General features: G+C 43.5%; 1 protein-coding gene across 1 annotated transcript; it reads left to right on the top strand.

The window, feature by feature from the left end:
- Window positions 1-121: 121 nt before the first annotated feature.
- On the top strand, window positions 122-27175 carry LOC135083814 (protein fem-1 homolog A). The gene is made up of 12 exons (XM_063978558.1): window positions 122-448; window positions 2520-2964; window positions 3564-3716; window positions 5676-5864; window positions 5938-5961; window positions 9620-9771; window positions 10484-10584; window positions 11261-11395; window positions 11709-11842; window positions 23115-23249; window positions 24671-24901; window positions 25557-27175. Exons 1-12 carry the CDS (start codon window positions 282-284, stop codon window positions 25677-25679), a joined length of 1989 nt encoding a protein of 662 aa, XP_063834628.1. The 5' UTR covers window positions 122-281; the 3' UTR covers window positions 25680-27175.
- The last annotated feature ends 579 nt before the right edge of the window (window positions 27176-27754 follow it).

Here is a 27754-nt window from a genome sequence, read left to right as displayed (position 1 = left end):
ACAATCGAAGTAAGGAAGGAAATCGACACAATAGATTATGCAGCACATTGCACTGTGCAACACTATGACACTATTTGACATGACACTTCATGACAGTGACAGTTGGCCATTATCTATCAGTCGTCCGTCAGTTTGTGGTTTGTGTTTCGTGAGGCTGTCTGTTTTCAAGTTTGCAAATTCTTCTTACCTACATTTCTTTCATCAAGGAGTTTTACTTTTGCTCAGAATTCAGGAATTTTGATTGTACTTTTGGTCGTAAATAGTTTCTGTGGTAGTGTAAGATGTGGGAAGAAGGCAGCAGCAACAGTGCGGGCAGCGAGAAAGGAGGTGCGAAGTATGTGGACATCACAAAACACCACGACGCTGTCTTCAACGAGCTGATGCGGGAGTGCAAGCACAGCGCGCCCGGGGCCCGGCTGTCGGCGCGCCTGCGAACTTCGCTAGAGAGGTATTTGTCTTACACGTGATGATTATTATCGATCTGAGTTTAAAAATACCACTACTACTTTGTGTCTACTCTAGGAAACAAAGACTATTATTGATGATAACCATTATCGAGATGAGATAAAATTAACATTAGTTTAAAAGTTTCAATTATCAGCAACAAGTTTAGTGCTAAATCTTATTGTTAATCAGAATATTTAGATGACAATGAAAGTGAAAGTGTTTGCCTTGATGTTATAGGTGAAAAAAGATGTACTTGTGCGACTGTCGCTCTTCCTGCATCACATGCCATTTATGTAATTAAATACTTGTGGTACAAGTTGCAAGTGCATAAAGGCTCAGTGCCTAGTAACAAGTTATTGATTTCCTTAATGCCTATTTTTGTTGTATGAATAGTTTTTGTTGTGTTGTGTACCACAAATGGTTTTGGTTATTGTAGCAATGGTATTAAAATTGTTTAGGACTATTTGAAAACTTGATAAAGTGGGAACGGTCAAGAGTTGAGTTAAGCATAATTTATATGCTAATGCTGATAGTAACCAACTGGACCAGTAAATAAAAGGATCCAGTTCAATTACAAGTAAATAAAATAAATAAAAAGCTTTTATTTCCACAAGTTTACAATTTTATAAATTAAGTTAGAAGCATTTGTCTTCACTCTTGTGGCACCCCTGTATGGGCAAAAGCCTCCTCCATTCCGCTCCATTTCTTCCTGTCCTGGGCTAGGTCGAGCCAATTTTCTCCCGCTACTCTCATTATATCATCAGCCCACCTTTCTTTGGGTCTCCCAACATTCCTCTTCCCCTTCGGTCCCTTCCATTCTGTTGATGTTATAGTCCATCTTCTATCTTTGTACCTTGCTAGGTGTCCAGCCCACTGCCATTTTAGTTTTAAAGCTAAAATCGAAAGGAATAAAAATCGAAAACCGCTATCTCAGCCATTTAAGATTCGCCGATGACATTGTGATTTTCTCAGAGACACAAACGCAGTTGAAGAATATGATATGCGAACTGGCAGAAGAAAGCATAAAAACAGGTTTAGCTATGAACATGTCAAAGACAAAAATAATGACGAACAGTCTCAAAACACCAACATGGGTACATGGAAAATGCATAGAATATGTCGAGGACTACATATACCTGGGAAAACAGGTCTCATTCAACAAAGATAGCAACGAAGAGGAAATAAGCAGAAGGATAAACATCACCTGGAAAAAGTTCTGGTCGCACAAAGAGATCCTGAAAGGCAACTATAGCTTGCACCTGAAAAGAACCGTAGTCGAAACCTGCCTACTACTATGCTTATTATACGTGAGCCAAACTTGGGTGTACCAGACCAAAAATAGAGCAAAAATAGAATCATGTCAACATGCGATGGAGAGGAGCATTCTGAAAATAAGAAAAATTCAAAAAATCAGAAACAACAAAATTAGACAACAAACAAAACTAACAGATGCCCTCCAAAAAGCTTTAAAACTAAAATGGCAGTGGGCTGGACACCTAGCAAGTTCAATTACAAGTATTATTATCTAAATCAAAATCAAATAGTAAATTCCATACACATAGGCCCAAGGGCCCCTTTTTAGGGCACATAATATACACGTCCGAAATATAGTTTGCCCTACCATCATTAGAAGTGTTCCCACCAGCAGCTTCCCAAATACATTTTTTGCAAACACCTGTACCGCTAAAAACCATATCTAATTCTGAAAAACTGGATTGCCATGGGAAAGGCAATCATGTCAATGGAAAGACAAAGGCCGTTAGTGAACTTTTTGTCACATGTAACGGTTAGCTAAGCGATTTATATTACCTGGTTTATTATTACCTGGTGCCATAGCTAAGGTAGAAGTTTGTGCCTGGCGCCATAGCTCCTATTGAAGCTAATTAGTTTTTTAAGAGCAAAGATAATTGCACCCTTCATTGCATGTTATTTTGTGTCTGACTTATGCACTATTACTCCCTGTGCTATGTAACAATCAGTTGCAACCATGGGCCTAGGGGGGGCAGATAGTTGGACCCGCCTGGGTATGCCTATGGTTGCGACATCGGTGAGCAGTAAGCTTTGTCCGGCAGGATGTGCCCGGAGGAGCGGCGCGCGGTGGTGTGCCGCACGGCGGAGGGCTGCGCGCCGCTGTTCGTGGCCAGCAAGCGCGGCAACGTGGAGCTGGTGGAGTACCTGGTGCACGTGTGCGCGGCCGAGCTGGAGCAGCGCGGCGTGTACGAGGTGCCCGACGACCGCTCCGTGCACACGGTCACGCCGCTGTGGTGCGCCGCCGTGGAGGGCCGGCTGGACGCGCTGGGCGTGCTGGCGGACGCGGGCGCGCGCGTGGACGCGCCCAGCGACAGCGGCTCCACGCCCGTGCGCTCGGCCTGCTTCATGACGCACCTGGACGTGGTGCGCTTCCTGGTGCAGCGCGGCGCCGACATCCACCGCCCCAACCACAACGGCGGCACCTGCCTCATCAACTCCGTGCAGTCCGTGCGCCTCTGCACCTTCCTGCTCGAGCACGGCGCGCAGGTCAGGCCATCTCTTGAGTCTCTGTCTGTTTAACACCATTTTTGAAACTGTATATTTTGTTACCATCGTTGTTCTGAGTGTCACCAGGTAAAATGCTGAAAATCCTTATAATTTTCAATGTTCTGTTGTAATACATACTTAATGTGTCATGTTTAAGCGCGCTTTTTAAACCTGGGCTGCACCATCTTACTTCAGCGTAACTATAACACTACTATAACACACGTCAAAAGTCTATCAAATTCCACATAAAAACCACTGGTTATGGATAGTTAAAGTAAGGTGATGTAATTCTTGGCTTCTTCATCTTGTCTTCTGGGTAATCTTTTGCTTCCGTCGTAATCACCGTAATTAGTATAAAATATCTAATAAAGTTTAAGAATATTGTGTTGTAACTGTTAGAGTTGTGAACTGTATTTATTTTTGGATAGTACTTGTAATTTAATTTATCATGCTGTGTATACTAATACTGGCTTACGGTCCAGTATGTAATTAACACTCTTTCTTTACGATGAAGCCTAGACTGTAAACTGTTTGTATATCTATTACAAATAAATAAAAAATTCAGCCTCAGTGCAATGTGAATATTGGTTGCTGTGCAGGTGGACGCGCTGGACATGCAGCACAAGACGGCGCTGCACTACGCCATCCAGGAGCACCGCGTGGAGACGGCGCGCCTGCTGCTGGAGCACGGCGCCGACCCGCACCTCGCCTCGCGCGCCGGCGACGACGCGCTGCGCACCGCCTGCCTCAAGGTGACGTCAGCGACTCTATGGATGATTTATTTATTTATTTATTCAGAAACTCAACAGCTGTTTTACAATATTCATGTTAGTTTGATGAGCATTAAATCTAAGCCAATTAAAGAGTTTCCTAACTGCTTAAAGTTCGTACATTATTACATTTATCAGTAATGAATAATGAGTACCAAGCGCTGCATGCTCAACCATGCCTAAAAATAATAATCATGATTGAACATGCTACTTCAACAAACTCCTAGTTCATAGCACGTGGAGCTGATGACCGTTGGGCCAGAAACGTTCTCGAGTGGCGACCACGGGCTGGAAGACGGACAGGCCTCTTACTAGGTGAAGATCTGGTGAAGGTCCTGGAGGAACCTGAACGCGGGCAGCGCAGGACCGGTCGTTTTAGTAACTCCTTGGAAGAGGCCTTTGTCCAGCAATGATGATTTTTGCCATGCCGATCTATTGTGATCGCCACTGTTTTCCAATTTGCCTCCGAGTCCTGCATCAATTAGTGTATTATCTTTTGGGGAGCGATATGTTTTACATTAGGCTTAGGATGTAAACTACGCTTGTGCATCGAAGATCCATAGTCCGTGAGGATATGTAATGTAGTGGCATTTCATCCGCCTCATGGCACATCCTGCACGTTCTTGTTTCGGACAGTCCCATAGTGGACAAGTTCTTGTTCAAGCCGCAATGTCCAGCGAGGACTCGAACTAGGATGCGCACAATATGTGGGATGTAAGGCAGGGTACTCACCTGCCATGTAGCATGTAACATGTCCAACTTTCAAGTGAGTACGGCTCGTCCACGGTCATCGCGATATAGCGATATATATATATATACAGCTAGATATAGCTGCGAGCTCCTGGATCCTAATGCGAGCCGCCTTTGTGCTCGCAGTGATACCACCAGTCGGCGGGTCGCTGCGATCTCCCTGCGAACCACGCGCGAGCAGCTCGCAGCGGGCTCGTGCCTATGCACTCACTTGATACAGTATCTGATACATTACATGCTACACGGCTAGATGAGTACCCTTCTTAATGGTCTAGTGTCCACCCCACCCCAGAAAGAAAATCTTAGAAATAGAAATGGGATAATCGTCCAGAAGGAAGAAGTGTTGAAGCAATTTGGACTGTATTACCCAGGACGCAAAGAAGTGTTGAAACAATTTGAAGTGTATTCCCAGAGTAAATACAAATGAGTAGGTCATCTTTATAGAAACGCACAGAGCGCGGTTTGTATGTGAGCGCGCGCCAGTACGTATGCGGCGCGCACGCACACACTGACAAAATTCAGCGCACCTCACTGGTAATCCACGCTAAATTTTGTCAGTGTGTGCGTGCGCGCCGCATACGTGTTGGGTTGGCGCGCTCACATACAAACCGCGCTCGGGCGTTTCTATGAAGATGAACCTACTCATTTGTATTTACTCTGGTATTACCAGGCCTGTTCATCTCCGCGAGTTTACATCGAAAACAAAACACGCACGATGGCCCACCTACAGGATACTATTCGACAAGCCCTCACATACGAGCGAACATTGACTCACGCACGCGTATTCTTGTGTATGATGGAAGATAATAAAGAAAATGGTGTACTAAATACTGTGCAGTATTTAACTGCCTAAATAATAATAAAAACACAGAATTTACTTTTTTAAGTTGTCTCAAGACACTGAGAGGTAAATAAGTAATTAATATTATTCATGATAATTCATGCTAAATCATGTATTTCCTCCGCCATTTTCCGCAGTTTGGCACCTCACGTCACATCATTTTACCGAAGTCAGCCCTATAGCTTCGGCGCAGTGCCGATCACTGACGTTTGTCAACAAAACGGTGCTTGACTCTTGAGGCAGGCTAAATTACACCATTGTTATTGACATTGAGCATACATTTTTTTAAATACCTTCGCGAAGTAAAACTTCTGTACGTAGTACTTATTATTATTCTGTGGTATTACCAGGGCGCAGCACAGATAGTGGCGCTGCTGGCGGCGCGCGTGCGGTACCCGGCGGCGCGGCTGGCGGACGCGTACGAGCTGCTGGGCGCCACGCAGCTGGACGAGTTCAACGACGTGGCCGCCGCGCTGGCCGCCTGGCGCCGCGCCACCGCCATCCGCCACGCCGGGCCCGTCTATGTGGAGAAGACGCCGGTGAGTACTATACTATGTTTATAATATCCGTTGTCTAGTACCCATAGTACAACTTTGCTTAGTTTGGGACTAGAAGCGTAGTGTAAAATGTCCAAGGATATTTATTCATTTATATCCGACGCAACTGACTGAATATCGGAAGGCTGGACTAGATTGCTACGTGAATATTGATGTGCCGTTCCCGAGAACGCTCTCCTCACTGAGAATATTCTCGAGAGCGCTCCCGGGAGCGTTCTCCTAAGTGAGAAAGGTTGAGAATCATGTTTATCAAATGGAAATAAACAAACTTTCTTAAGTAAAATAGTATTAAATTAAGTCGACAGATAAGTGTATATTAAACAATTCACTCTATTTGCAGAGAAAGGCTATATTCTCAGTGTTCCCGAGAATATTCTCGGGAACTTTCTCGGCAATATTCTCGGCAACTGTTCCTTTATTATATTTTATTTTTTTCGTCGTGAAATGTCGTTTTAATGATATGTAAGATGACAGAAATTTCTTTTTACATGCAATTAAATAATATAACTGTCCATTTTTTCGTTTTTAACACGCTTTTATTAGGTCGTTGTGTATGTAACTAACTATGTAATGGGATCTTAGAATCTGAATTACATGCACTTCTAAGTCTTGTATCATCATGAAACTTGATGACAATACAATATTGTGGTACCAGCTGGTCTGATGATGGGACTGGAAGGTGGCCAAAGGAACTCCTAAACGAAACGGTGGAATCACATCGAGTTTGGGTTCATTGGATTTGTCTTTTCGAGATCTTTAAGTGCTAGATAATGTCCAGGGTCCTAATGATGGAGTCAGGAGGTGGCCATAGGAACTCCTAAACGAAACGGCGGAAACTCATCGAGTTTGGGTTCGTTGGATTTGTCTTTTCGAGCACTTTAATGCTAGATGATGTCCAGGGTCCTGATCATTCCTGTTAGTAATTAAAAGCGTGTTTTTAGTTTTTAAACTATTCTTATTTGACATTAAGGGCATATTTCACAATCGCTTAGTAAGGGCCTGTTTCGCCACTTCTGGATAAGTTGTGGATAGGCTGTCTGCGGATCATTTGACACATTTTTATATAAAATACGTGCTAGCTAGATTGATCTTCTGTACGAGATTAGAATGGTTCTCAAACAGCTGAAAAACAACAAGGCACCGTAATCACGGCTGAGCTTCTGAAAGCAGGTGGAACGCCGGTACTAAAGGCTTTTCAGAAGCTGTTCGATTCCGTCATCCTCAAGGGAATTATGCCTACGGCATGGCAAAGAAGTATGGTGATACTCCTCGTCAAAAAAGGCAACAAAACCTTGTTGAAGAATTATAGACCTATTTCGCTTCTGAGCCATATCTACAAGCTGTTTTCGATAGTCATTACGAATTGTCACGCTAGCAGGCTTGACAACTTTCAGCCCCCCGAACAAGCCGGTTTCTGAAAAGGCTTTAGTACCATATACCATAATAATATACGCTACGGCAGATTATACGGAAGATCAAGGAGTATAATCAGCCACTTTGCGTTTGTGAACTATGATAAAGCCTTCGATTCGATTGAGACATGGGCAGTGCTGCAGTCTCTCCAACTGTGAAAGGCTTGTACAAACACGCCATAGTAACAGTCCGTTTCAAGATCAGGACCCGAAACCTATCCAGTTGCAGCGAGGGGTGAGACAGGGAGACGTCATCACCACCGCCTAGAAGATGTTTTCAAGCTTCTGGGCTGGAGCGGATTTAGCAGAAAGATCTAGGCACAATGCTCGATGGGCTCAACAGAGTCTCTCAACAAGTGGGTCTCAAAATGACCATGGACAATATTTAAAAATCATGTCTAAAAACCGTGTTGCACCCACTCCTCTAAAAGTTGGAGACTCTTCTACACTCGATTTTGTTGACAACAATGTATACCTGGGACAAACAGTCCAGTTAGGTAGGTCCAACTTCGAAAAAAAAAGGTCAATCATCGAATCCAGCTCGGTTAGACAGCCTTCGGGAAGCTTCACGATATTTTCACGCGGCGTCTCCGTCGCGTCGCCGCTCCGCTTTAAATCCGCTTTGAATCCGCTTGAAATCCGCCAGAGTGGCAAGGGCCTTAAAATTCAGAGGCACTCATGTTCAAATACCGTAGCCGAGTCCTAAAGCCGCGGTATGCGTTCGCCACGAAAAGAGTGAGCAAGAAGACAGCAATATCTCACTGACACGTTTCATGCCTTGTTTATAACGACTAGTCTTAACGCCCAGTTAATAAAACATCGAAACATTACAAATAAATTCACATATAAACAACAAAATTAAAATTCAAACTAAATTTATTTGGCGAGAACACTGAGAATATTCCCGGGAGCGTTCTCGGTTCTCGAGAATATTCTCACTGGGAATATTGCCGGGAACGAGAACTTTCTCAGCGGCACATCTCTATACGTGAATGAGTGAAGACCGAGGGAGATAATTTACTGAAATACCCCTCCTCATAACACAAACAAAAAAGCAAGACAAAACATCTGATTATGACCCAAGTCGATTGCAGATATAAAAAGGAAAAAAAATGTATACTCGACGTAACAAAGACTCGTGGCAGGCGGGGCCATAAAATTTTGAAAACAGAGATGCACACTCGTAATGCACCGTCTTTCATTACATCGCCTGCCACGAGTCTGCGCCGAGTATAATCGAGTACTTTTGTAGAGTAACTCTCCTTTAGTAACTAAACTACACTACCTACTGACTAAAATACTATGCTAGAAGCTTTAAAAATGTGGTGTTGGAGAAGGGCATACCCTGGATACAATTTTGAACCAATCTCTCAATTATCAAAGAACTTTGCATCTTGCTTCTTCCATTGTTCAAAGTCGTATTCTCGCTTTCTTTGACCATATCACACGTGGAGATAACACTGATGTTAAATAACTTGTAGTGTAGGGGAAAGGTTGAAGGCACTCTTGTGACTTGCGATACTCGCCTGTCAAAATAGAACAAAATGAATTGGCTCGTCTCAAACAATACCTACTCGAGTAAATTTTGGGTGTTATAGGACACATTTACACCCCGATCGAGCTAACTGCGCACCTCTGGAATGCGACTCTTCCTTCCATTTACCCCCACACCTCGCGTTCGCTTCGCCCGTACCAGATGCCCGACCAGACCCATCGATGTGCCGACTGCTAGGACGCGCGCCGTGATACACTTTATCGACGTCAAAATGTATGAGCAAAATCGATAAAACGGCGTGATAACCGCTTATCGCGGCGCGCATCCTAGGCCTACAGGTTCGCAGTTAACTCGACCGGTAGCCTTATTCACGTAACAAAAGTTCAATGACAACAAATCGCTGAGTTGCGATCCTATCGAGTAATCGTTCTGTCAAAACGTTGTAAAAAAAATGACCCTTGTGAATACGGATTTAGAACTGTTTTTCAATGGGACGACTTCTGAACGTCAGCGAGATCTTGACTGTCAAAATATGTGAATTAGGCCACGGAGCTATTAAATTACTCGCCATTCGACTAGTCTGGTCTGCGAGCACGTACAATTTTGTCCAATGACCCCAAGCTACCCATCCTTATCGCTCGCGCGTATTTAAATTGCTGTCGCGACTGTGCGACGCGCGCTCGCAGTGAGTGTGCGAGTGTGAGCAACATAACTACGCGCGAGCGATAAGGATGGGGTAGCTTGGGGTCATTGGACAAAATTGTACGTGCTCGCAGACCTTTAGTGCAAACAAGGCTTAACACTGCACGTCACAGGTGCGTGCCCTGCACCCGGCGCTGGGCGGCGCGGCGGAGTGGCGCACGCCGGGCGAGCTGGAGGCGGCGGCCACCGACATGGACGCGCTGCGCACGCAGGCGCTGCTCGTGTGCGCGCGCGTGCTCGGGCCCGCGCACAAGGACACCGTGCTGCGCCTCATGTACAGGTAGCGAGCGCACAGGGACGGCGGCCACCGACATGGACGCGCTGCGCACGCAGGCGCTGCTCGTGTGCGCGCGCGTGCTCGGGCCCGCGCACAAGGACACCGTGCTGCGCCTCATGTACAGGTGGGCGGCCGTAATACCAGAGTAAATACAAATGAGTAGGCCATCTTCATAGAAACGCACCGAGCACGGTTTGTATGTGAGCGCGCCAATACGTATGCGGCGCGCACGCACACACTGACAGAATTTAGCGTGGATTAGCGGGGAGTTGCGCCGAATTCGTCACACACAAAGTGGCCGAAGTAACTCTTACAATTGGAATAAGGTTGTGTTGTGTCACGAATTATTTGACGCTGGCTGTACACGAGCGAGCTGAAGGAATGCGGAAAAACAACGGCTCTATTCTGCTAAATAGCAATGTTAAAAATCTAAATCTTTATTTGTATGTAGGTAGGCCCATTCCAGAAAGATGTCAGGCAAAGACGGCGAGACATTGTAAGGCGAGCAACATCCGCCCACAATAATCCACACTCCTGACGACGACTGAGATGACTGAAAAGAAGAAGGCTCTTTCCAGGGCACTTATGCACGTCCCAAACATAACTTGCCCTAGACAACATGTGGGCTTGTGCTAAGAAGTGGCGGCAGAAACTGACCGATTTTCTTTCTTTTGTTTTTGTTCAATACTAAAGCTACTTATCATAACGATTTCAGAGGAGCGTCATATGGTGACGCATTCCGCTATCAGCGCTGCATCGAGCTGTGGACGTGGGCCCTCGAAATCCGCATACAGAAAGACTCCCTGCTTTACACAGGTCAGTATTATCTTTCTTTTAGATAAATTATCTTAAGTACCTTTCAAAAAGTCTAGTGATCTTGAAAGAGGTAAATATAATGTAAACTATAAACTTCTTTACTCTATTTTATGAAAAACTCGACAAAATACTTCTAACGTCGAAGTTTCTTGTCTTTGTTGGTTAACCTTATATCCGCGCTACTTTGTTTCTCCATTTAACGTCCACTCTATTAATATTCCGAGAGGCTCAGTCCCTTAAGCGTTTTAAATGTTTACATTTGTCGTTTTTTATTTGTGTGTATTATACAGTGTGAGTCACGATAAAGTGTACATATGAAATTAGGTGAAACTAGACCTCTTCCAATTACTTATTGTAAAGAAAACGTAATAACTTTTAAACTAAGAGGGAGGTATATCCTGATAAAATAAAAACAGTAATAATGCTAAACAACAGACGATACTAAAAAATACATAAAATACTCTGAAAATGCCAACAAATAATAAAAAATGATACTTTTTAAAAAAAATCTGCTTGTAAATTCGTGTTTTTTGGTTATTTGATAAATTTCTCCAAAAAATGCCCCTATAACAGGTGGTTTTTATTACTTTGTATTATCCTCTATCGTATTACCTTCGTAAAACCAAAAGTTGTTTATCGTGACTCACACTGTATACGAGTGTTGTGACGGCCGCAGACACGTGCCACACGGCGTGCGCGCTGACGCGGCTGATGCTGGACGCGCGCGCCGGCCGCCTGGAGCGCGGCCGCGACCTGCCGCGACACCAGGACGTCGTCTCCGTCTTCCGCCTGCTCGCCGCAGACTTGCCCGGTCAGTCCCACTCTAATTCTTGTATGATCAAGTGCCATTTACCCTATTGTCATTGCTTGTCGAAAAGCATTTTATGATATCATCCAAATATACGATACGACTGACGATACAAACAAAATAATTTATTATGTACTCTATTTTCCTGTAGCTCTACTGAGGCACAATTTGAAAGCCTAATCACATGTTTATAATCTAATTTAGGACCAAAAAATACACTTACCATTTGTAAAACTTACACTAACATTTACCACAGGTATCTGGCAATAACCCTGAACGAAGTTCATGGAATTGTTATGATCTTTTTTTGTTTCAGCCTGCCGCCGCGCGCTGGAGGTGCGGCCGGTGTTCAAGAAGCAGGCGGAGACGTTCGACCGCGCGCTGCGCTGCGTCACGCACCTCGTGTACCTGCTGCTCGACACGGCCGAGGCGCCCGACGAGCGCGAGGAGGTACATACATAGCTTCGGACCACTGTGTTTGACTACTTTGATTAAAACAGGACTATTTATACAGGGTGTTAGGTAAATGGGTATATGAGCCGAGACTAGCCCATGTTAACATACTCATATAAATACTATAGTGGTGTCAGAAAGTGGATATCGTAATATTTAATAAAAAATATTTTCCCATACAAAACTAAATAAATTATTATTATTTTAATTTTTGGACAGCCCTACGATCGCGCAACTCCCTCCTAGGTCAAACGTGGTCAAACGGTGTAGGGGTTAGCTCCCTTACACTTGGCGATAGTAGTAGTATGTTGATGTAGTTAAGTTTAGATGTAGTAGTTGAGTACAATAAGGATAAGTTGTTCGGGAGCGGAATGTTAAATGAAAGTGTCCGTCACCGATGAGCGTGTTTATTGCACTGAAAAATATTATAACAATTGAGTTAAGCGTTGACGGTAAAATGCGGTGTCGGCGAAATATAAGATGTCGAGTGTGCTCGTACATGCTGCCAAATTTTAAGAAAAGAAGAAAAATAAAAGTTTATGGCGATGACGCCTTATCTAGTTTACGAGCAGCAGATACGATCACCTCGTCTACACTATCGATATCCGCGGTCTGCTCGCTGTGCCTCGTGCGTAGTGGCTGCGCGGCGCTGCTCGAGTCTTGCTGCTCTCGACGGTTCACGCTGCAGCCTCGATACCTTCTTAAGCGTAGAGTCCCCCACACAAGGAATGCAGCAATGATGAATCCAATTACAGAGTACAATACATAATTGTGTTTCTCGTGTGTGAGTGATTGAACACTTAAAGCTTCTTGTTGTTCCTTGATGTTGTCAATTTTGTTTTTCAGTAATGTTAGAGCTTCCTTGTGGTCTTCAGGGACAAATGTGTGATTGAAGTCGGTGAGAATGTGGTTTATGCTCGATTCGCGTATGTACATCGTTTCTTCGCTTGTTGTTAGTTTTAGTTCGCTGTGGTAGTCATTGCGTGCGTGAATGATGAAACTGTCTCCTTTCAGCATGCAACCGAGGCCGAGTGATAAGATTCCCGTGCCGCGTAGGTTTTGTGACGTAACTCCAGCTGGACAGAAAATGCGCGTAGTGCAGTCTTCGCAACAGGAGAATAGCCACGCGCCGCGATTGTGTAATCGCACCCACTTGTCGTTGCAATTTGATACTCTTGTACGGCATGTCGATAAGTTCCCATTGTTTAATAATTGCGCCTCACACAATGTGTCGGCGACTTTTATGTTATAAATAGGTTGATTTATAACACATAATAGTTTGTTATCTTGCAATGATATGCAGGATGTTACATCTCGCTCTTCCAGAAGTACTATCATGTCTCTCCTTAGGTTGACAGCGAGGTATTCTGATGTAGGTTCAATATGTTTCTCTCTGTTTTCAGTTATTTGTGGTATAGGAATGATGCGGTTGAGTTCGTATTGTTCATTGTTTATGAGTGGTAACTTCACTTCAAATAGTAGGTATGCACTCGTTAAACGAACGTGTACACGCGCTAGCTTGTACAGTCCCCGAGTACAATGACGTGTGTTGACACAGGGCAGTGATAAGTCGCTTGGCAACTGGCCGGAGATGATGTTGAGCTGCTCCTCAAATTGATCAGGCTTGATCAGATGGGTGTCGACTTTCCCGTCCCTTACGTCAGTCACCAAGTCCAGTAGCTGTTGTTGTATTTGCCGTATATTGGATAATATCAGGTTTACGGCAAGGGCGGTGGCTGTTATGTACAGGGCGTTGTCTTGCTTGAGTTGTATACGTTCTTCTGCTTCTGTGAGATGTTTGTTGATGATGATGAATTGCCTGTTCATCACTTCCTCGTTTCTCTTGAGAAGATTGTATTCACTTTCGATGATAGATGTGTGATTTTTGTAGAGGTTCAGAAGATGATTTTCATTTGATTGTATGATTTTGATGTCTTTCTCGTACTGAGTAGCAAATCTTTCATCTAGTGTTCCAAATAAAGAATTTGCTATGTATCCGATTGCGTTCACAAGTCCTCTTTTGTGACGCGACAGTCCATGTTCTGAATGTAAGATCTCATTGTAGTGTTGAATTTCGTTAAGTTCATGTTGAAATTGAGAAGAAATTGTAAGAAATGCGGCTTCCTTTTTGCAAAGTGAGGTCAAATGATTGACATTGTTTTGTATGTTGTCCAAACTTCGCCAGTATGTAGTCATGTTGTAATATACAACCATTTTCCACTCGTCTTGTATTATTTGTATATCAGCCACCTTGTCAAAGTAAACAAGTCGTGAGGGGCTGAGCTCTGTTACGTTGACCATGTCTTGCATACTAGGTCCAACACACATTGTAAATATCATGAGCAGCGAACAAAATAAGTTGTTGAAGTGTTTTGTGCTGTTCTTGGTACTTCTACGTTTATGTTGTGTAGCAGAATTGGTTGTTTCGTTGTTGGCAGGCGGGTTGGTTGTGGTAGCGATGTTAGTTGGCTCCAAAGGAAGTCGTGACAATTTCGTAATTGGTCGTTTCATGTTGCTTGATTTAGTTTTCAGTGTGACGACGCGTACACGACCGTCAGGCCCAGGATGTGTTTCTAGTACTCGGCCCAGCATCCATTTGGCAGGAGGGATGTTGTCCTCTTTCACAAGAACGACGTCTCCAATTTCTAAGTTAGTTGTAGGAAAATGCCACTTGCTTCTTATTTGCAGGGTTTGGAGATAGTCAGCGGACCACCGTTTCCAGAAGTCCTTAAACATTTTCTCCGTAAGTTGCCATCTTTTTGTGAGTGTCGTGTCCTGGCCTTCAGTTGATAGTGGTGGTTCTAAAGTTGGCTCGCCGATCAGGAAATGAGCTGGGGTCAAGCAGTCAATGGTGTCGATGTTTTCTGTTAACGCTACCAGAGGCCGAGAGTTGAGGCACCCTTCTATTTGTGTTAGCAGTGTGGTGAACTCCTCAAATGTTAATTTTTGGTCCCCGAGTACTCGTTTGAGATGATGTTTGAGACTCTTGACCGCTGCTTCCCAGAGACCGCCAGCCGTGGGCCAGGAAGGAGCATTGAAATGCCATTCAATGCCCCACTCAGACAGGTTAGTGATGACGTCATTGTTTATGTAGTATTCCAGTGCCTCCCTTCGTTGCTTTTCCAGAGTCCGTGCCGCGCCCACAAAGTTCGTGCCGTTATCGCTGTATATGTGTTGGGGCTTTCCTCTACGGGCACAGAAACGTTTCAAGGCGTTCAAGAAGGCAGCTGTGCTGAGATCGGACACCAGTTCGAGGTGAAGAGCTTTCGTACACAAGCATACGAACACCGCTACGTAGGCTTTCAATGTCTTGATGCCTCTGCCTTTATTTGCTTTGACTTCCACATGTCCAGTGAAATCAACACCAGTGTGAGTGAACGGTCGGGATGGGGTGACACGTTCTGGTGGTAAGTCTGCCATGAGTTGATGGTTGGGTGCAGATTTGAAGCGATGACACGTGATGCACCGTGAAAGTTGTTTCTTCACTGCTCGTAGGCCACTGATTATCCAATATCTATTGCGTAGATACGTTAGAGTTAATCTGGCTCCTCCGTGTAGGGTCGTCTTGTGAGCTTGATCAATCAATAACTCCGTTAACTTGTCATTGTAGGGCAAGATAATAGGATGTTTTTGTTCTTGACTCAAGTTTGCGTTTCCCAGTCGCCCACTGACACGTAGGATTTTGTTTTCATCCAGGATGGGGTTCAAACTAAGAATGCTGCTAGTTGATCTCACCCGATTGTGTTTATTTAATTGTGCAATATCGTCAGCGAAGTGATTAATTTGTATTGCCCTGATAATTGCATTATGTGCGGTTTTCAGGTCACTCGTTGTTAAGTACGATGTTTGTTTGGCATTTTTGACGTCACGTGCATTGTTTATGAATCGAAATATCCAACTTAGGATTCGTGTTACACGCGCCATAGAGCTATTGTTATGTAGAAGTGACTCAATTAATGGCGCGGATTGTTGAGACACACAAACTTGTTTCATCCTTTTCAGTTCAGCTTCAGTATGAAATGTTTCTTGTTTTGGATGTTCGTTGCTGTTTAGCCAGATGGGGCCTTTCCACCAAATGGGATGTGATATGAGTTGTGATGGTGTCAGTCCTCTGCTGGCACAGTCCACAGGGTTGTCTTCGGATTTTAAATGTTTCCAACAGGCAGCAGGCATGGTTTCTATTATCTTCACCACTCGGTTAGAAACGAAGGTTTTCCAACGAGACGGGTCGCCATGTAACCATCCCAGTACCACAGTTGAGTCAGTCCATCCGTAAACAGTTACATTCTGAATGTTTATTGAGTCTATGGTCTTTTTCATTAGTCTTGATAGGAGCTCGGCGCCACAGAGTTCCAGTTTTGGTAATGAAATCGGTTTTCTCAATGGGGCAAGTTTGCTTTTTCCAGCTACTAACTCGATAATGTGTTTTCCATGTGCATCGGTTGTTTTACAGTATATAGCGCACGCATAGGCCTTCTCAGATGCGTCGCTGAATCCGTGAAGTTCAAATGTCTGTGACGTATTTCCCATCCATCGATTTATTTGTATGTTATCGATTTGGGGAAGTTCTTGTCGAAATTTATGCCAGTCTCTTTGTATGTTTTCAGGAAGGGGTTCATCCCAGGTTAATCCTGAAGACCATGTTTGTTGAAATAGTAATTTAGCTTTTACAGTTACAGGTGAGAGCCATCCAAGTGGGTCGTACAGTTTAGATATGTCCGATAGCAATCCCCGTTTTGTTGTGACGTCAGCCTTGCCGTCTTCATTGTGTTTGAATGTAAATTGATCTGTGCTCGGATTCCAGTTAATACCGAGTGTTTTGTTTGTTTCCGCATGTTTAAAGTTGATCATGTTTTGATTGATGAGATTTTCAGGTAAGTTTTGTAGTAATGAAGGACTATTACTAGCCCATTTGCGAAGGTTGAATCCTCCGCCTATCATCATGTTGATAAGTTCAGTTTGTGTCGCTTGCGCCACTTCGATTGTGTTGCTTCCACCCAGCAAGTCATCCACGTACAATTGATGTTCCAAAATGTTGGAGGCGAGAGGGTACTCATGACCATCATCCTTGATAAGTTGTTTAATAGTGCGCATGGCTAAGAATGGCGCAGCCTTCGTACCGTATGTAACAGTGCAAAGTTGGTACTCTGTGATAAGGTCTGCTGTCGAATCTCGCCACACGATTTTTTGTAAGTGTTGATCTTCTTCACGTACTAGTATTTGTCTGTAGAACTTCTCAATGTCCGCTGTGTACACGAATTGATAGGTTCTCCAGCGCATAATGATAGCTTGAAGATCTTGTTGAATGTTTGGGCCACCTTCCATCAACGCGTTGAGGCTGTGACCTGATGATGTGTTGGCAGAAGCGTTGAAAACGACACGGAGTTTAGTAGTAGTGGAATCGGGTCTAACGACTCCATGATGAGGTAGAATACAGCTGGGCTCGCGTGATGTTGTGCATTTCTTCATGTGATCAAGTTGCAGGTATTCATGAATGAATGCTTTGTAGCTTTTAGCCAGCTGTTCATCCTTAGCTAGTCGTTTCTCTAGTTGTTTGAATTGGGCAATGGCTGGTGGCTTTGTTGTGCCCAAATGTTGTTCATAATTCGGTTTCATGGGGATTTTCACTTCATAGCGCCCGTCGTCCCGTCGGCGTGTAGTGTTGTTGTATAGAGTTTCGCAATAGTGACCATCTGGTGACTCAGGGCGTGTTTCCATGATTTCCTCCATTTCCCAGAATCGTGAAATGTCGTCAATGTTGTTGAGAATGACGTGGCAGTTGAAAGTTTTGACGTTTCCCATCAACACCCACCCAAGTTTAGTTTGTTGTGCAATGGGTGCTTCCGGAGAACCTCGTAGTATGCCCGCCATGATGATATCTGCATAGATACCAGCATCCAGTAAGATATCAATTGGCCGAGAAACATTGTAGTCTGGATCGGCCAAGTTGATGTTGCGTAGATGAGGCCATTGTTGCTTGTCAAATGTGTAGTTGGGGAGGTTGGTCATCATTTTTGACATGATGAGTGCTTCAGTTGTAAATGTGTAATCTCCAAATAGTGATTCACACACAAGTTGAATCGTACCGTTACTTTGATTGGTCGAAAATCCGATACCAGATATAGTTGCGTTTTGTTTTCTACGTTGCAGTCCTAGACGTTGAGCAGCTGATTCTGTTATCAAGTTTATTTGTGATCCTTGATCAAGCAAACATCTCAGTTTTAGGTAAGTTCCATCAGCTGACCTAATTTTTAGTTGGGCTGTAGCAAGTAAAACTTCATTGTAATCGCCGGTAACATGATTCGCCTTGCGTTGTGACTGTTTCGTGGAGGTCGTAGGTAGTTGCGGTGTCGCGTTTGTCGGCGAATTTGTTGAATCCACTTCTCGCAATACGTCGTGCAATGAAGTGTGGTGTTGATTGTTGCAAACGCGGCATCGTTTGATTGAGGTGCACTTCTTGCCATTGTGTGAGTACATGCAATTAGTGCATATGTTGAGTTGCGAAATTGTTTTCAACTTCGTCTCCGATGACATTTGCTTGAATGATTGGCAATAAAGCAGAAAATGGTCGCTTTTGCACAATGGACAAATTCTTTCGGCGTTGACGTGATAAGTTTTACCGAAATAGTTTTTAGGTTTGTTTGAAGTACTCGCATAATATGGTGTTCTAGGCGAGGTTGAAGTGTTGTCCTTCGATGGAGTAGGTTTTGCAGCAGATGTGTTTTGTTGTTTTTTCTTGTTTATAGGTTCCAAAGCGGTGAATTTACGTTGTAGAAACTCCATGAATTCGTCAAGGCGAGGGAGTTCTCTCGGTTGTTTTCTTGTTTCCATGTATGAAGCGTATGTCTCGGAGTCGAGTTTGGTAGTCAATATGTGAACAAGGATGGGGTCCCATGTTATTGTTTCAATACCCAAGTTGTGTATTGCATGTATAGTTTCCAAACTGGTGTCGTAGAGTCGTTTCAACTCGTACGAGGTTTGTTGTTGTATCGAAGGTTGATTCATGATGGTTTGGATTTGTCTTGTAAAAAGTAGTTGTTTGTTGTTATAGCGGTGGGTGAGGATTTCCCAACAGGCTTCATAGTTTTCCGCTGACACAGTTAGGTGTTGAACGATGCGCTCTGCTTCGCCTCTGAGCTTTCCCTTGAGATGTTGCATTTTTTGGCCCTGTGTTAGCATGGCATTATTGTGGATTGCTTCACAATATAAATCCATAAAAGTTGGCCACTGAGCATAGTTTCCGGTGAATGTGGGTATCTCGATGGGCGGCAGAGAACGTTGCTGGTGGGTGGTAGCATTCAGTTTGCGATGCAGTTCTCGTTTGGTGGTTTCAAACTCTGCTTCATGTTTTGAAAATTGTTCTTCGTAGTTTAAGTCGGTACCGATCAAAACATTGTCAATTTGCCAGTGTGTATCGTCGATGACTCTCCAACGGGATTGTAGCATTTGTAGCTTGTCTTCGAGTTCCCACTTCTCGGTGATGGATTCAATGTCAATGTTGCGAACCATACGAGAGAAGGCTCGAAAGTTGGTGTTCTGTAGGTTGATGAGTTCGTCCGATTTCGACAATGTTCCAGCCTCGGTTTGTTCAGCGGTTATGTTGGATTCCAAAAGTTTTTGGAGGGCGTCCTTCATGGATAGGTACGTCCTTTTCAAAGTTTGATAAGCGTTGGTAGTAAAGTAGTCGTCTGATTGGTCTACAGACAGTAAAAGTTGTTTATGATTGATTTCAAACTCACTCCATAGCGACTCCAGAGCTTCCAGGCGTTTTTGGGCGTACTCCGGCGTCTTGCGGCGTGAGGTGTCCTTTTTAAAGTTGACCACGATCTTCTCGATCCCCTCCGTTACGAGTTGTTGTTTCTGAAGTAATTTTTCCATGTTGTTCAAGTTGGTTGTTCAAGTTGGTGACTTCAGATGTTGAGATGTTGTTGAACTGTTGTTCCGGTGGTGTGGTATGTGATAGAGATGCCTCTACGATATGTGCGCACTCTCAATTTGCCCGGGGATTCCCTCTTCCGGGAGGCCAGACAAACCGATTCGCTACCGCAGATTTATCACTAATCACACACGTTCACACTTTAGGTTCTGATGAAAGATCCGGCTCGAAGAAATGTAGGGGTTAGCTCCCTTACACTTGGTGATAGTAGTAGTATGTTGATGTAGTTAAGTTTAGATGTAGTAGTTGAGTACAATAAGGATAAGTTGTTCGGGAGCGGAATGTTAAATGAAAGTGTCCGTCACCGATGAGCGTGTTTATTGCACTGAAAAATATTATAACAATTGAGTTAAGCGTTGACGGTAAAATGCGGTGTCGGCGAAATATAAGATGTCGAGTGTGCTCGTACAAACGGTATTTCATTCACAAATTTTGACGCGAGTCGGCACTTTTATTATTACTTTTGAACCAATTCTTCACTTACCTCTTTTTATTGACTCTGCAAGCAATCCAAGGTATTCAGGGGGTAACACTTCACTCTAATTCACAAAACGAATCGCAACACATCTATCACATCCATCCACTCACTTATTCACCTTCCCACGCTTTCAAGTGGCCGGGTAGGTTCTTGTAGTGAAATCCTATTTTCAAGAACGGGATCTCCGGGTCTCCCTTCGGTGGTATGGTGGTGTCGATTCACCCACCCGCGAAAACATTAAGATACAAGGCATCGTGGAACGGAAGGTCTCCCGGACATAAATCGTTCATCACACTAAAGAAGACACAAACAAAGTCCTATTGCACCAACACCACTCAACACACATCACCATAATTTCACTGTATTACTTAGCTATTTGAATATCTAATTATCCAGAACGTCAACAACAAAACATCGCAACGAACGCAAATTATTTACTGACAAAATAATGTAAACAAATAAACATGGCCGCATGGCGCGATGGCGCATGCGCGGTGCAACTAGTGCGGGGTCATTATTTTTTCCATAAAATCGGTAATCGATATTGATATTACAAAAAATCTATTAAAATATCAAATTGTTTGAAAACCATCTGAGTAATCAATAGGAATGTCTTAAAATCAATTATCGATTAATTGATAGATCCTACCTACCTGAAATCGCTCATACTATCGATGGGTCTAAATTAGTTTAACGATACCATTGCATTGATAGAAGACATTGAAAAAAAAAACAACACAGTTTTATTTGGTAAATTAAGAAAACCGTAATCTGCCATGCTTTTGGAAATGTTTTAGCTAAATTTAAATTTGCGATAAACGCTGTTATTTTTCTTAGAAAATATGATATTTTATTAACGATAGTATGAGTGATTGGTTGGCCTTTCGATAGGCTATTGATAGACAATCGGCAAGACTACTGTACTGACCAACTGGATTGTAATTACGGCACTGTAATTACGACACTTTGACCTCAGACGACTCGACCTTCATTAGTCAATCATGAAATGAAAACTTAACCCCAACCACAATTAATGGCACCTAAATTTATTATTTGTAGAAAAAAAATCCTTCAACGATTTATTATTGAACACGTGAAAAATCTTAATCGATTTTTAGCCTTCAATGTCACCTCCTTACACATCCTTACTCCTGCGCCGCGATGATCTTCCGACTCTTTCTTGCAAGTGCAAGCCGCCGTGCGATACGTCTTGCGTCTCACTCGCACTACACGTGCCGGTCCCATTGTAAGACCTTTCGTTGACCTTCAAAGATTAAACAGTGCGTTGGGCACATTTCTTTAATGCCTAAGGTTTTTTTCAATGGTGTCTTATTTTTAGTTAAGGTATTTTTAGTACACAATATCGTGATTTACGATGATAAAATTTAGATGATTACCTACAATTTCTCATTTTCCTTAATCAAAGTTATCAAGTTTAATGATTCGTTCCTTCATACATTTCAGCCGAATGACGTCCACAATGAACGGTCCTGATTATTCAGTTTATTTGAATAAGTAATTTACAGTCAATGAAGTAAAATAATTCTTGACCACTTTGTTTACTTTTACTTATCCAAAATCCAAATCGAATCAAATAAGGTACTTGTGCTAAATCTTTTTAGATGTACTGATTTTCCTGGGGGATTGCTTAAGGTTTTTGCCTCTCAGAGACAAACTTTTAGGCAGAAAATTATAATGAATTCTGTCATTTGTTTTATCTACGCTAGTTTGTCGTACTATTAATTTTCAGGGGTGTCACGACGCAATTTGGCGACAAAAACTGAATCAGCTGATTACTCAATAATGGTACCTTTCCCAGACTTTCTGACACCACTATAGTATTTATATGACTATGTTAACATGGGCTGGTCTCGGCTCATATACCCATTTACCTAACACCCTGTATATCTCGTTCTCACCGCTGCAACTCCTGTGGACGAGCGCGAGGAGGTGAGTACACAGCGTCGGACCCCTTTGTTTGACTTACACGGGACTATTCCTATATCTCGTTCTCACCGCTGTAAACTTCTGAGTAGCCACGATTGTACAGTTTTACCGTAAATAACTTGTTTCCACTGCTGCAATTCCTGTGTAGCCAATATCTACAGTTTGCCGTCAATAAAAACCCAACCAGTGAAGGTCTAGTTTGTCCCAGGGAAAAGTTAAAGTGTCATTGATCCCGCTACAATAATCAGCAGATCAAAAAGGAGTTCGAAGTTAAGTTTCGATTTCCTTTCAGTAGAAAGCGAGTGACAAAGGTTAAAGTAATCTTTTAAGGAAAGATATACCACGGAAAATAAGCATTAGAGGTACAATTGTGTTAAGCAATCGTATTCATTTGACAGTTCAAAATGTATGATAAAATCTGTTTAACAAAGCATTTGGCAGAATATAGCGTACGTTTTGAACTGTCTAATGAATACGATTGCTTTACACAATTGTTATGGGGACCTATCCTGTGAGCTATTAGCTACCTTTTCCATACGACAAAATGTGCCTTGTCGCGACAAGATCGATGAAATCTTGTCATATGTGATAAGTCCTGTTTTAACTCGTGCCTGTGAGCTATTAGCTACCTTTTTTCATGTGAAAAATGTTCCTTGTCGCGAGACGACCGGTGAAATCTTGTCTTGTGTTTGACTTGTGATCGAGCCCTGAGCCCCGATTACGGTAATTTTTAACGTCTCCAATCCAGACACGCTTCTCGATTCTGCGATACGATTGGTCGTTCAACAGCGTACGTCAACTGTTTCGACCAATCGTATCGCAGAATCGATGAAGCGCGTCTGGATTAGAAACGTTAAAAGTTACCGTAATCGGGGCTCTGTTGTAACTGTAACCGCGTATATTCGCAGGTGGTGCGGCTGGTGCGCGCGCTGGTGGCGGCGGACGTGCGCAGCGCGCACACGGGCGACACGCTGCTGCACCTCAGCGTGTCGTGCCTCAACGTCATCCGCTCCACCTACTTCGCCGACGAGGTGCACGTGCCGGTTAGTAGTATCTTCGTATTTTGTTCGCTTTTCAGTGCCTGTGTGGATGTCTTTTAAATATCTAGTACAGTAGTTTTACTATAGCAAGGTTCTGGAGTATAGGTCACATACTACCCGTTCGCGCTAAGTTTGCCGGTCCGTGGAATGCACGTCCTCTCCTCCAACCGCGATTAAACGCAATTCGTTAGTGATTAAACGCAATTAAGTGTTTTATTTTACGCAAATACACAATTTTTAACAATATTAATAAATAAAAAATATTTGCAATATAGTTTGCTATAAGTTATAGAAGCTTTCCTTCGAGTGACGTCATATCGCCAGCGGCAAACTTATCGCGAACGAATAGTACTGGAAAATGCAGCGTGGGGATGTCACCCACAAGGTGGACAGAAATCAGGTGACCTCATAAAGGTAGCAGGAAGACGTTGGATGTAGGCCGTTACCAACCAGTCAATCTGGAAATCATTGGGAGAGGCTGTTCAGCAGTGGACGACCTGTGGTCGAAATGATGATATTGACTGTAATTTCGACGATTATCTCACTGCACCGCGGTCCGCTACATATTATAAAGAATCCCGCGCGCAGACGCGTTGTCAGTGTGTTGTGCCGCGCGTGTTTTCTATACAAACTGATGTACTTGCATACAATGATTAAATCTGTCGTCCCACGTACCGCGGCGGAGCGTGGTGCAGTGTGATAATCGCCTTAGACAGTGGTTAAAATAACTTAAACTAAATTTTAACTTAAAAATCTAACTGCCTAAGGTGGGAATCGAACCCACGATTAGGCACTTCGATTTTTTCAAGTTGTTTTAATAATTTCAAGTCGTTAAAAGACAATGCCGGAAATTGGCGTCTTTTTTTTTTCGCGCGGCCATCGACCAAATCATGTTTTTTAGATACAAAATAGTGTAATAAACCAAACTTACTATGACATGTATATCTCTAAACTCAGTCTGAACTGAGTTACGAGCATTAGAAGTTTGATGATTTACATACTAGATTTGCTTTTTGCGCGCAAGTTTTGTAAGAAATTGCAACAAAATAGTGACATTGTATGTGTGAACAAACAATACCATCCATTAAAAGCTCCAGACATCAGTATGGAGCAGAATCAGCGCAATAAAAAATTAGCGCAATATTTTGTTGCAATTTCTTATAAAACTTGCGCGCAAAAAGCAAATCTAGTATGTAAATTATCAAACTTCTAACGCTCGTAACTCAGTTCAGACTGAGTTTAGAGGTATACATGTCATAGTAAGTTTGGTTTATTACAATATTTTGTAATCAAAAAACAAAGTTTGGTCGATGGCCGCGCGAAAAAAAAAAAGACGCCACCTTCCATACAAAATCTGGCATTGCCATTTCTTTTACTCTTCTGGAAGAGTTCTTACATCTAAGACGTTTTGTTTGTCCTTGCAGCCGATCTTCCCCTCCGTAGCCGTGGTCCGGCTGCTCCTCCAGTGCGGCGCGGGCGTGGGCACGCGCAACGAGGCGCGGTCGACGGCGCTGCACGTGGCGGCCATCCCGTACAACTTCTCCAGCGAGCTGGTGGGCGCGCTGCTGGCCGGCGGCGCTCACATCGACCAGCCCAACAAGTTCGGCGACCTGCCCGCCGAGCTCGTCGCGCTCAACCGCGGGAACAAAGTCAAGGTGCGATACACTACACACGCCTAGTTAATAAGTTCCCACAGCGTACTGAATTGTTCGTACTAGTCGAGTGGCGAGTAACGAGTAATTTAGTAAATAAACGTGTCTGAATAAAATAAAAAAATCGAGTAGGTTACTAATGCCCGTTTTCACCATCAATCCCTAATTTTTAAGTAACCCCTATGTAAACAAAATTCCTGTTATGTATTACCATAGGGGTCACTTAAAAATTAGGAATTAATGGTGAAAACGGGCTGAAATCTTTTAGTCGAGCCAATCCATTTTGTTCTATGCGTGTAAAGCCTGGTCCGTGAGCACGTAGAATTTTGTCCAATGACCCCAAGCTAAGGATGGGTAGCTTGGGGTCATTGGACAAAATTCTACGTGCACACGGACCAGGCTTTAACATCTCTGCTCACCAAATAAACGAGTCCTCACCAACGTTTTTAGTTCATTTGAAAAAACACTCATCACTTGTAAACTACTCGACTAAAGGCGCTTTTACTGCTACTCACATTTACTGCGCAAGTCCGACGTCGACTCCACACAGCAACGCAAATCACGTGTCGCCGTGACACACAACTTCTACCTTTATTCTACAGACTACCAAATTACTCTGCTAGTGCGATTAAATCTTAACTGACATCCTTGTCCTCAGGTATTACAGCACATGACACTAGCCTGCGTGGCGGCGCGCGCGCTGCTGGCGAGCGGCCGGCCCATACCACGCTCAGCGCTGCCGCGCACGCTGCACGACTTCCTCGACCTGCACCGGCCCTAGGACCACGACGCGTCCGCCGCCTCTAGCGATCTACGTGCTCACCATACCATGAGTTTACGTTAAGCCTAAGTGCTTGTTCACGTTGACTCGCGGGCGCGGTGACGAAATATCAAACATATGTAGTGATTCCAAGTGTTCACGTACGAAACGCACGTGCGGTCTAACTAGCGGGCAAGCTAGCGACTGGCGCGCGCGGAGCGCTCGCGGTAATTTCAACGCGTGAAGATGTTTGTGTGTGTTCATGTCAAACTAGCGGCGGCGCGCGCGTTTCACTCGCGACGTCAGGTAAGTTCAACCGGTTTGAACTTGTCGCTAGAAACGATAGTACGTCACACTCGCGCGAACGCCTGGTCGTCAATGTGAACACGAGCTCGCGACGTTTGTCGCGCCCGCGCGTACCTACGTGAACAAGCACTAAAGTCTGTTCGCCGAGAGTTGATAAAAAAAATTAAATATCAGAGGTTCTAAACTCATTATAAATTGCGGCCCGCTAAATATTTTTGTCGATATAATGAAAAAGTTAGTAGATTATCATTATTATCTCTTTTAAATTTACGGGAATTATTCCGGTTAGGGCATACGTGGGGATACGGATCAAACACGTGGCGTCCATGTGTTGGATAAAAAGTATTTCATTATTATCAAGTGGCTTATAGTGTATCCCAATGTTGGGCAAAGCCCTACCCACTGTCATACCATTCATTTCGGTCTTATGTAAAATAAATCTATTCCGTTTCACACATTGCGGCCCGCCGGCCGGGGCGCTTGACGACAGCTGCGTGGCTCGTACCATGGTACTCAGTGCGCGTTGTGACAAACGACGCCCGCCATACAGAATGCGATAATTAAGCGACAGTCGCTATTGCAAGACATTTCATAATATTTATCAACTCTCGGCGAACAGACTTTAGGCGCAGACCACCCACTTCCTGTCGACCGATAATTGGGTTGGTCGTTAATCAGTATGGACATGTATGAAAGTGCGCACATTACACCGATTTAGTATCGGCCGATTCTTTATACAAATTAGACTCGGGCCCAACTATCGGCCAAGTAAAAGTCGGTGGTCTCGTATTCACAAACATCACTATGAGGTCTCACAGGGCGCGTGGATGCACAGGGTCACAAACAAACCGATCACAGAGCTCTATTCGACGCTGTGCGTTCGATTTGCTGCTTCACTTAAGCAAGAATCGTTTGTGAATACGGGTGTTAGTGTGCTCGCCAGCTACTGCGTAAAAAATTACATTAAATGTATGATAGATTGTACAGCGCCCCTAGCGACTACTTTCAAGAACTAAAATCTTCATAGAATGTTTTGAAGGCTAGCGAGTACACCTAACGTAAACTCATAGTAGGCACACTAGTGCAGTCAGCGTCGAAAAGTTCGTGACACCTAAAGTGACCAAAAAATTGATAACGCAACCTTATTCCATTTGTAACAGTGTTGCAAACTTGGAGGTGTCACGAACAATTTGACGCTGAACTGTATTAAACCACACTGGATGCCTTCTGAAATCCGCCGTCAGGTCCAAGTGTACAAAGCCCTCACCATGTTTGAATACCAGCCAACAGCCCGTAGAACGCTCCCAGTGTTACAAATCCTTTAAAATTATTTAACTCTTTGCATGTGTATAATCGTTTAAAGATGTCCACCAGTATCAGCCCGGCTGAATTCCAAATAGACCCCGCTTGTCGTGAAGCGACGTGGGGAAGTTAGCAATATTTTAGTAAAAAGTAAATTGAAAATGCTATGACAGTTACTTTATCACTTTCGAAAAAACATTTGAATGCATAGATCAATTCTATCCCTCTCTCTCGTGTGAGGATCCCAGCGGGAGTGAGAGTTATCGTGTGGATATCTAACACACAAATATTTTTAGACTGGCGTATTTATATTAATTAATAATACCAAGTGTTATACGTAGATAACTGTAGATGTTTAAATAAAAAGAATAAACACAATATCAAATAACACGAATTTACATATAAACGCTATTATTGAATCTAGATGTGCAATACCAATTTATCATTGGACGCTCTCTCATTGTGATTCTTTAAAAATTTAAAGTATT

The sequence above is a fragment of the Ostrinia nubilalis genome, chromosome 24 (genome assembly GCF_963855985.1).
Source record: "Ostrinia nubilalis chromosome 24, ilOstNubi1.1, whole genome shotgun sequence".
In the NCBI taxonomy this organism is placed as follows: Eukaryota; Metazoa; Arthropoda; class Insecta; order Lepidoptera; family Crambidae; genus Ostrinia; species Ostrinia nubilalis.
Note: the sequence above shows the minus strand (reverse complement) of the source record. Positions and strands in the feature narration are given on the sequence as shown.

Coding starts and splice junctions, on each gene's coding strand:
- LOC135083814 (XM_063978558.1), top strand. CDS start 282: ATGTGGGAAGAAGGCAGCAGCAACAGTGCGGGCAGCGAGAAAGGAGGT. Junction 449..2,519: donor CTGCGAACTTCGCTAGAGAG/GTATTTGTCTTA, acceptor TTTGTCCGGCAG/GATGTGCCCGGAGGAGCGGC. Junction 11,396..11,708: donor GCTCGCCGCAGACTTGCCCG/GTCAGTCCCACT, acceptor TTTTTGTTTCAG/CCTGCCGCCGCGCGCTGGAG.